Here is a 10883-nt window from a genome sequence, read left to right as displayed (position 1 = left end):
CCCTGGGATGGAAAGATCCAAGGAACAGGCAAACCTGGGCACCATCCCTGAGAGGGAAAGACCCAAACATCTACCCAGGAACTCTGCAAAGCCTCTGCTCTCATGGGGTGCAGCAGCCACCCTGCAAAAGGGTGACAATCCCAACTGCTGTGTGTCCAAACGGGGCTGGTGTCCTCATACCTTGTCCATGGTGGTGGGATCAGGACATCCCAAACTGTCTCCCTGTTGTGTTGATGGTCTGAAGTTCTCTTCAATCACTGTGATGCCTCCTGCCATCCGTGTGTTAGGAGAGGACAGCACTGGTAGCCACTGACCAGCTCCAACAAGCCAAAGGATCAGCTTCCTTAATGAGGGGAAGTGATCTCTTCCCTCTGGTGACCAGGGAACAGAGGAAACTGCCTGGGGTGTGTCAGAGCAGGGTTACGTAGGATCTCAGGGAAAGGTTCTTCCCCCAGAGGCTGGTTGGGCACTGCCCAGGCTCCCCAGGGCAGTGGGCACAGCCCCAAGGCTGCCAGAGCTCCAGGAGGGTTTGGACAACACTCTCAGGGGCAGGGTGGGATTGTTGGCGTGTCTGTGCAGGGCCAGGAGTTGGACTGGATGATCCTTCTGGGTCCCTTTCAGCTCAGGATACCCTATGATTCTATGATCTCTTGTCAGAGCTGTCCAAGCATGTGGACAGAGCCCAGGGTTCCTGGGCAAGCTTGAAAGGATGAAGAGGGATCCATGGACCTCACTGGGAGCCCACTGAGTGTCAGGGCTTGGAGAAGTTGCCTCAAAAGCTCCCCACTGGGGAACAAACCCTGCACTAGCAGAGCTGTCACCACCAGGCTACAAATGGTCTGGCAGTTGTGAGGAGAACACTGGGGGAGCCACCAGGACTCCTTATGACAGCCAGACCTGAACATAAGCAGCCCCAAATGTCACCATCACCTGGTGCATCCCCATAGTCAGGGCAGGGACACCACAGGTGTCCAAACCTTGGGATCAAACTGGCATAACTCTACAGAATGAAATCCAGCCTTGGGATGCCAGTGGGATAGTTTGGATGCACTTTGAAAGCAGGGGGACATTCCCCACTGCAAGTCTGGTCACAGGCCCACAGCCAGTGGGAACAGTCATTTCTGCAGAGCTGGAAAAGGTATTTTTAAAAATAAATCACAATCCCACTCTTTCCTGCTCAGGGGGTGGTGTGTGCAGGGCTCTACCCCCTCCATTGGTCACTCTGAGAAGGTCTAAGAGCTGGAGGCAAAGTTCTGATGGATCCTCCAAGAAGCTGGACCTGCTTCCATCCACTGGTTGATGAACGTGAACTTGAGAGAATTAATTCCTCACGCTGAGTGGACCCAAGTCCAAGGTGGAGCTTAACAGGTCAGGGTGAAACCTCTCATGGTGACAGTGGCCCAGCCCTGTCCCCCCTCTCTGAGCCAGCCTTGCTGTGTCACAGCTTCACCGACACTCCCAAGGTCACTGCTGAGCACAGTGACAAAAATCCCTCTGAAATTAAGTCTTTATCACCCCATTAAAATGCTTCTCACAGGGAACAAGACAAGAAAGGACAAATCCAAGGGAATCGATCTGCTGTGGAGCAGCACACAGCACCTGAGGGCCAGATCTCCATGGAGAAAGGGTCTCCAGGATGAAAGGAAATGACTGAACCCGGGATGAGATCTCCCAGGTCTATCCATGGATGTGCCAGGCCACTCTCCAAGCTCCAAGGGCTCTACAAGGACTGCATTTAAATCACAGACACTGGCACGTGATTTAACCTCTCAAACCTCATTTTCAGCAGATGATGGTTGTGCTGTGCCCCTGACACGAGGAAGGCACAGAGCAGCGTGTGCCAACATCACCCTGGCACCTGTGATGCCCCCAGTCCTGTCACCTGCCAGCACCATGGCACGCTGGAATGGTCACACACCTGAGTTCCTGAGGGATGGGTGAGGAGCTGCACAACTGCTGGACCTCTCCAAGGCAGCAGAGTCCCTAAAGGACAGTCACTGTCCCTGAGGTCCCACCTGTCCCAGGGATGTGACCAAAGTCACCTTCCCAGCAGTGAAGGCACCATCCCACCCTTCTTAAAGCAACAAGGACCTTCCACACACCTGAGTGTCACAGCTGATCCTCTGAGCACCCACCTTACCCCAGTGGCCACACAAGATGACCAGCAGAGCCCTCTGGCCACTTGGGAAGGGGACATGGGACCCCACACCCGGTTTCCAGCTCTCCTGAGGAGGACACACAACCCCAGCACAACAGACTCTCAACAATCCACATCAGGTACCAGCTCCTCCTTTACCTGATGGAACAAAAAGGACACTTTTGTCCCAAAAAGTGTCCCTAAAGCCAAGCCTTAATGCCTGTTCTAAGGTTGAAGTCGTCCCTTTTTCCTTCCACCTTTTTTCTGCCATAGCTTTTCTTGTCCATGTGCCATCCTAACAGGGGATGATTCTGGGAAAGGGAAGCATGGCCATGGGGACCTGGAAAAGGTCCCTTCCAGCTTTCCTCTCTTCACCCCATGACAATTATCACTTCTCCCCAACCTTATGAAGCACTGCAGAACCTCAAAGCTTTCCAGAGACACCTGGAAACTCTTCAAAGGCTCTTCAATCACAGTAGGAACTGGAGCAGAGAAGTTCCAGGACTTCTCAGCCGTGTGTCACGACAGAAACCAGCACTGATAGGACGACCAGCCCTCAGGTCCAAGCCCATTTCCACCCCAGGAGCCAGCCAGGCCTTGGATGGATGCACAACCAAGCTTGAAGATGACCATGAGCTCGTCCTATCGACACAGAGAGTCTTGTACTTCCCTCACTGCCTCATTTTACCCTTTGGGACCGCAGGACACTTCTCTTTCCATGAAACATGCCAAGGTTCAGGGGGTTTCTGTATCCCATCCCTGCAAATTTTGAACAAGGTTACCTGCTGCGGGATAAATAATCCAATTAAAAATGATTTGAGGATCTGGACTAAGCAATAAGAAAAAATATCAGCCAACAGCCCCAGCTCTTGCTCCTGAGATCATTTTGCTCCTCAAATCCACCCTCAAGCCAAGGAAGGATCCCATGAAGAAGGGCTGGAGCTCACCTGAGTTTTCTGGCCCAGCCTTCTCCCCTTTCTCTCCCCAGGGCTGTGACCAACACTGTCCTTGGGCCAGGTGGGATTTTACCATTTCAGTGCCCCCATGAAGCTCCATTTGCCTCAGGATCAGCAAGGCTGATCATGTAAATCCCTGCTAGAGCTCAATAAATCACCGTAAGAGCTTGATCCTTGGGCAGACAGAGTCCAGGACAACCTTCTCCTGCCCAGGCAGAGCAGGGGAGGGAGTACCAGGAAAACTTGATGAACTGAAGGACACAGAGCAAGGCTCCATGCCTAAAACTCACCATCTTTACTTCACGGCTTCTACAAGCCCACAGCTGGCCCGGGAGGAGGAACATCCCCTTCTTTCCACCATGGATCCCCCTTCCCATTCCCGTTATCCTCAAGGCTAAATCCCACTTGCCTCATAACCAACGGGCATCTCAGCAGGAGGGAGGGGAGAATTTTGCCCTGGTGAAACTACTCTTTTTTATTTTTTTTGGCTATGGAGAGAAGAAGGTTTTTTTAGTACCTGCTGGGCATTCCAAAGGAAAGGAACCAAAGCTGAATGAATGGAAAGGGAAGGGGCAGCAGCTGTGCACATGCCATGAGGGAACTCAGGAGATCATGAATGGCCGGGAGCTCTCCTGGCAGCCATGGAGAAGGCATTTATTTTTGCAAGCACGGGGAAGATGATGGAGCCAAAATTAGCACTGAGGGAAATGCGGGTGCAGTGGCTGAATTTCCAGCTGGGGCGGGTCGTGGATGCCTCAAAGCATTTGCCCTCGTTAGGGAAAACACAGGACACCAGTGGCCATTCCGTGATCCCAGAAAGCCAAGGCTTCAAGCAGTTCAGGCTGGACCCTCTGGGACCACGGGAAGGTGAGGGAAGAGGACCTGCAGCAACACACAGGGAGCTGCCGACACCGCGCCGGGGTCCTCTTATAAGAGCAAGAAAGGAGCTGGGGCTCACCTCTACCAAAACTAACACACCCTTCGCCTTCCCCGGAGTAGCTCACCTGGTCGTCTGCTGGAAAAGGGGCTTCTCAGCTGGCTGTGTCTCCCTGGGCAAAACCACGAGCGCTGAAGCCTGTGTGTCCCCGGGCTGCGGCAAAGGGCAGGGCTGGGCGGCTGCGCGGCTGGAGGCGGCGGGGACCCCGCGGCTCGGGGGGAACACGGCAGGGGAGGGGAAAACAAACTGCTCGGGGTTAGTGGCAGCCACGAGGAAAGGGGTGGAGAAGGCCAAGGGCTGGCTGGCATGCGGGAAGGGAGGCTGCACGAGCGGGTGCCCGGCGGGGTTAGTGGGCTGGAAGCCTTGCCCGAGGGCTTCCTCGTGGAGGCTGGAGAAGCTGAAGTCGCCCTGGTCAAGCTTTTCGGGCAGCACAGCTTGAGCAGGGAGGGAGGGGTCTGGGGGTGTCTCCACGAAGGGGTTGCTTGGGGAGTTGGGGCTGAGGGCCAGAGTAAAGGGGTTTTTCGAGGATGGAGCTTCCTGCTTGTGCCTCTCCTCCGCCCTGTCTGGCTTCCAGAAATCCGCCTTCTTGAAGTCTATCCTGCTGTCTGCCGAGTGCCGCGGCCCCTCGGGCTCGCTGCGGGGGGGTCTGCCCTGCTCTGCCTCCTCAGGAGGGCTGGCCACTGCCACGGGGGCACGAGGCTCAGGCCGGTGTCCCTCTTGCCCCTCACCATCATCCCATGCCGGCTGTGGGCAGGGTGGGCTCTCCCCACGTGCTAACCTTGGGCTGAGACCAGCGGGATGAGCAGCTGCCTCCTGCTCTTCCAGAGCCGACCAGAACATTTCCGGCTGGCCCAGGTCTAGCTTGGAAGGTGGGTTTAGTCCTGAAACACTGAGCTCCTCAGGGAACGGCTCCTTTGTGGAGGCCAGCTCCCACTTGGCACTGTCTGTGGGCCCCATCTGAGGGGACAAACGGGGCTGGCTCCAGCTCTGCTCAGCACCCGACTGGCCTGATCCGTCCAGGGAGAACTTGGATGCGCAGGTCTCGAACTGCTCAGCCGCATCCGTCTCGTTCATCTCCGATGGGTCTTCCCCCAGAGAGGTGTCCCCTTTTCCCAGCTCGCTGGGTCTCGCTGCTGAGTCCACACATTCAGCATCTCTGGAGACCAGAAACTCCCTCCCGGCTTCGGCGATGTCCACTCCCAGGGCAGGCGGGCTGGGAGATGCCGGCACAGAGGGCTCGCTGCTCACACGGCTCCTTGGCAACTCCACATCTGCTTTTGGGCACTCGGTGTCTTCCCCTCGCTCCTCGCTGCCTCGCTGTGGGCCACGAGCCTCCTCCTCCTCCTCCTCCCCATCCCCTCCGACTCCAGCGGCTGCGAACCACCGGGGAGGTTTTGGGGGTGGCACCGCCGAGCCGGCCACGATCTCCTCCCGCTCGTGGGTCCCTGTCCACGGGGAGAGGACGACGTGCCTCTCACGGATGTCAGAGCTGAGCTTTACAAGGCTTTCACTGGCCTCCAGCCTCATGCTGGCCTGGAGCCGGTACACCGACGTCCGGATGTCGAACGTGTCCTCCTCATTCCCAGCGCCCTGGAGCTCCGTCCCCGGCTCAGGAGGGGCAGGGAGTGGCCGTGCTGCCACCTCCGCCAGCACCCGCGGGGGCACGGCCACCACGTTGCTGCCTGGCAGGGTTTCAGGGGTGAGCTCGGGGGGGAAGGTGCTCCTGGGCAGCACACGGGCGGCGGCACGGGACGCGCTGTTGGCTTCGAAGGCGCCGTCGCCGAGGAAGGTGGGTCGTGGGCCGAACACGCTGTCCTGACCCACGCGCTCCTCAGCCACGCTTTGAGTGCTCTCTGAGGGCTCAGGAGCAGTTTCAGTGGCTATGGTCATCCAGCCATTTGTCCCTGCACTAGAGGATTCCTCCTCATCACTGTCCCCTCCCTCCCTGGTGCTACTTCCAGTCGTTAGTGCTGTCGAAGCCTCTTTTTCTGCGGAGTTTCCCGATGCAAACGCGGCTGTCCAAACCATGGGCGTGCTGCTCTTCCTCCTCCTCCCCATGGACCCTGCAGACACGGGGCTCAGCACGTCCTCTATCACCGTGGCCTCCTGGGTTGTGCTCACCAAGTTGGCCCCCACATCTAAACTGGAGAAATTTGTCCAAGACCGAAGAGCCGCGGGTATTTCACCCCCGATTTGGGAATCGGCCTTTTCGAATCCTTGTGTGCCCTTCTCATGGGCTGGCTTGGCTGCTCTCTCTGTTGGGCTGGCAGCATCAGCATCATCAATGAAAGCCATGCCCTCTGCTGCCAGGGAAGCAAAGAAGTTTTCCTTCTTCCCTTCCGGCTTGAGCCTGCTGGTGGCAAAGGCATCGAAGGTATCGTCCCACTCCGAGAGCGGCGGAGGGACGGTGGGTTCGGTGTCCGGAGGAGGAAGGTCTCCTTGTGATGGGGGAGTGGTTTCAGGAACGGGGACACCAATGCTTTTGGCTGGAGACTCCCTCTCTGGGTCTGTGTGCCTTAGGGAGGCAGAGGGACTGCAATCCTCAGAGGAATAAAAGCTCCCAGCGACCTCTGGTGAAGCATGCGGCCCACACGGGAAACTAGAGAAAAAGTGAGTAGGTGAAGGAGAATTTAGTACCTGGTCAGCGAGGAGGTCCTCAAAGAAGGGATTGCTCTGCAGGGAGTTGAGGAATGGGTTGGTGGGGGACAAGCATCCGGCCTGACTGTCTCCAGTAGCGGGAGGGAGGTTAGAGCTTGGCATGCGAGCGAGATGGGCAGGAGGAAACGGGGCGGGGGAGCAGGGAGGAAAATGAGAAGGAGCATCTGAGCTGGTTTCTACCTGAGGAGACACTTCCAGGCTGTGGAGGGAAGACAAAACAGTCCTCCTGGTTAATGCTGTGACAGAGCTGTGAGCACACACCACACACACCACAAACGCTTCGGTCCAAGCAATGCAATGACCAAACACATTCTCGGCTCTTGTTAGGCAGAGCAATGATTATGGAGTCAAGGCGTGGAAAGGGCATGCACGACACAAAGGAAAGGGCAGCCCTTCTCCTAGAACAGTCCTCCACGTTCCCCTCTCTGCCTCAGCAAGCCCAGGAGCCCGAGAGGTTTTTCCCACCTCCTGCAGCCCAAGGACTCGGCTCAGATTTTGGTCCCGACGCTGGTGCCCCAACCAAGGGCAGGTTGTGCAGGAGGAGCCGGGCTGGGCTCTTGGATCGGGATTGCTTGAACCAGTAAAGGCACACAGGAGTCTTTCCCAGCTTACCCCAGTCCCTCATGACTTGTTTGCCAACACTACCAGGCTGGCAGCAGACACGGAGCTCCCTCTTGCACAGGATGGGGAGCAGCACAGCTCCAGGTGGGCAAGGAACAAGAGCCAGGCAGGAAGGAGCAGGATATGACCCTGGCTCCGTTCTGGACTCTGCCCAGCCTCCCACATGCCCTTTGTCATGTCACTTCTGGCCTCAGATCCCAAGATGCCTGGAACCCCCCCCATGGGGAACCCCAAGGAGGAGGAATGGATTCAGCACATCCTGAATTCAGACTGTCAGTCCCATGGATGAGGCCAGTTCTTTGCTGCCTTTTCAAGAGGGACTACACTGACCTTTCTTCGGGATTTCATTGACCTTCCTTTGGGAACAACTCCAGCAACGTGCATCACCACCCTCAAGGAAGCCTCACCAGGCTCAATGGTTTTCACATCCCAAAGTGTGTGGTGTGAACACTCCACACCCCAACTGGTGCTCCAGCTGCCACTCTCCCTCCTCCTGAGCCCCCATCCCTCCTCCTGAGCCCCCATCCCCTTGATTCACCCTTGGAAGGAGCATTCCCATCCCCAGGATAGGGGCACTCAGCACCAGAACTGATCCATTGGGATTATGGCCACAAGTTTCAGAGCTCCCACTTCTGGTTTGGGAGAAACACGGACATGGATCAGCCAGCACTGGGCATATCAAACTTTAACAAGGAATGAACAAATGAATGGCTTTGCCACCATCCACAGGGTCTGTCCAGCCCTGGGGTCACAACTCGGGATTTCCCTCCTGAGCTGCCGGAAGGGATTGCAGGAATCACCGGAAGATCAAAAAAAAGTTGCTTGGACAAGTCTTTTCCTGTTATCGTGGCTGCACAAAACACCTTGGACATGTTTTAAAGCACAAAAATGCCATCTTGAGGCAAAAGCTGACGCTGTGGGCTGGTGCAGCCGGCTGGTTTTAAAGCAGGAAGAGCGACAGCCGACAGCACCCCTCGGACCACGAGTGATGCCCCAACCACGTGGCCCCACTTCTCCCCACTCCTGGCAGCTTCAGAGCCCCTCTCACACATCACCCTCGGTAAGGTGCTTATTTATGCCATCAATGGCACCAAAATCCCCTCATCCCAGTTTTTTGGTAGAAAAAACATGGACAGGAAGTGGCCGGGAGTGACAGGCTCGGCTCCAGCAGCCTCCAGACACCGTGCCGGACACCACTGAGCAGAATTAGGAATCCAGGGACACAAGAAGGCTCAAAACCCTCATTTCTACTCAAACCTGCAGCTCAGTTGTGGGCAGAGACAGCTCGTGGGTGCCCCCTCCTGCTGTCACTAAGCAGTGGTGGCCGTGCCCATCCCGGTCCCCAAACAGCCCGGCCGTGCTCCGACGTGTCTCCGTGTCCTCTCCTGCTCGGACCAGGGTGGAGAAACCACCGTGGGCAGCCCAGGTCTTCACAAGTGTGCACAGGTCCCCAGGAGAAGTGATGGGAGAAGCTGATGGACCTTTAGCCACAAACCACCCCAGAGAGACCAGGAGCCGGTCTCTGCTTGGAAGCCAACGTCTCCCGGCATTCCCAACCTGGGAATCAGCGTGTGGTTGCACCTTTTCCCCTAATCACCCTCATGTTTAAGCTTCCCAGAAGAGAAGCACAGCTGCTCATGACCCAAGGGAGCTCAAAACATCCACAAGTTGGTTTTAACAGGGCAAAACATGGCGAATTTTCCTTTCCAGCTGGAAAGGGAAGGTGTCAAACTCCAAGCTGGACCACCACGATGGGGTGGTGCAATGTCACACCCCGCTGCCCTCCCTCTGCTCGTCCTGCTCCTTGCTGGCACTTGCTTCCATGGTTTGGTCCAGATTAAGATCCATGATTTGTGGCTCTTAGTGCTGAGTAAGAGCATCCAAGGCCCAATCCAGCTCTGCTGGGCTCCAGAGCATTAATCAGCTGCAGGCTCCTAATGAGCACTCCCTGCTAACGACCTTCAGAGCTGCCAGAAGCCTGAGTGGGTGAAGCTCCTTCCTTGGGGGGGAGGCTGATGGCAGAGCAGCCCCCCACCCCAAACTGCACCTGCACAGGTGGAGGAACAGCCTTGAGGTCTCTTCAAACCCAGCCAAGATGATCCTGTCTTCATTCCCCAAGTCATAGAATCATGGAACGGTTGGAGTTGGAAGAGATCTTAAAGATCATCCAGTTCAAACCCCCTGCCCATGGGCAGGGACACCTTCCACTATCCCACGTTGCTCCAACCTGGCCTTGGACACTTGCAGGGATCCAGGGGCAGCCACAGCTTCTCTGCCCAACCTGTGCCAGGGCCTCCCCACCCTCCCAGGGAGGAATTCCTTCCCAATATCCCACCTAACCCTGCCCTCTGGCAGTGGGAAGCCATTCCTGTCACTCCAGGCCCTTGTAAAGTCATGATGAGGCTCATGGGGTGCTGGAATTGGTGACAATGGCTAAATATATAAACACAGAACTTAAATTCACCTTTTTTTGTCAGATTCCGATTTTCCTGCTCTAAACCCCCCTATGGAATTTTCCCTTCTGTCCTGAGTGAGCTCACAACGTCCACAAAGGGGATTTTTCCTGTCCCCATTCCTGCTGGGACCCACCGGCTTTGCTCAGGGGCTGCAAAAGCCCCTCTCAGCTGCAAACTCCAGACAGAAGAATCATGGAATTCTTTAAATTGGAAAAGCCCCTTAAGATCATCCAGTCCAACCATTCCCCCAGCACTGCCAAGGCCACCACTGCCCCATGTCCCCAAATGCCACATCCACAGGGATTTGAAACCCCTCCAGGGATGGGGACTCCATCAGTGCCCTGGGCAGCTGTGCCAATGCCTGACCACCCTTTCCATGAAGGAATTTTCCCTAATATCCAACCTAAACCTCCACTGTTGCAACTTGGGGCCGTTTCCTCAGAATCTGTGACTTTGCCCCGAGTTTTCAAATTGCAAAAGTCACCGTTCCACCCCTTTCCTTGGCACAAACACCTCTGTCTTGGTGACCAGCCTGGCACTGGCAGAAAACCTCTCTCCCCACGAATAATCCATCCCCAAAAAAGCCCCTTTTCCCGTTCTCCCTGATGCTGGAAGTGCTCAGTGAAACGAGGAGCGGAGGACGGCGGATTCCTCTAGAGGGAAACCTCCGCTTGCAGCAGCCTGGTGGAAGCTCTTTGCAGCACTGAAACGCTGACTCACCCTCCTCCTCCTTTTCCTTCTCCTCCTCCTCCTCCCATTCCCAGCACAAGGCTCTGCCAGCCAAAATAAATAGCTGGTACCTTTCTGCCCTCATTTATTTGTTTGGCAGCACTTCCCAGACGCGTTTTAGCCTCTCAGCAATATGAGGGAGGGGGGAAAGAAAAGGGAATAAAATATTGCTGAGCAACCCCCTGATGGAAAAAAAAAAAAAAAGAAGAAAGTCTAGTGGAAACAGCTTGTTCAATGCAGGGAGATTTTTCCCTGTGGATGCCGGCCTGGATTTCAGGCTCAGGGCAGCGCCCCAGCTCTGCAGTGACAGAGCACCAGCCCCAGCCCCTCTGCAGGAGGGTGGGTGACTCTGCACCGTGCAGATAAAACAGCACATGCGCTGGAAAAGC

General features: G+C 56.0%; 1 protein-coding gene across 1 annotated transcript in view; it reads right to left on the bottom strand.

Moving 5' to 3' along the window:
* RAB11FIP5 (RAB11 family interacting protein 5) overlaps nucleotides 1-10883 on the bottom strand; it is a 41221-nt gene that overhangs the window by 6746 nt on the left and 23592 nt on the right. The window contains 1 exon segment of the mRNA XM_027660509.1: nucleotides 4098-6629. Within this exon segment, the coding sequence (XP_027516310.1) occupies nucleotides 4098-6629 (2532 nt within the window).

This window comes from Corapipo altera, unplaced genomic scaffold (genome assembly GCF_003945725.1).
Source record: "Corapipo altera isolate COAL_440 unplaced genomic scaffold, ASM394572v1 295, whole genome shotgun sequence".
Lineage (NCBI taxonomy): Eukaryota > Metazoa > Chordata > Aves > Passeriformes > Pipridae > Corapipo > Corapipo altera.
The sequence above is the reverse complement of the archived record's forward strand: the minus strand, read 5'-3'. Positions and strand labels throughout refer to the sequence as shown.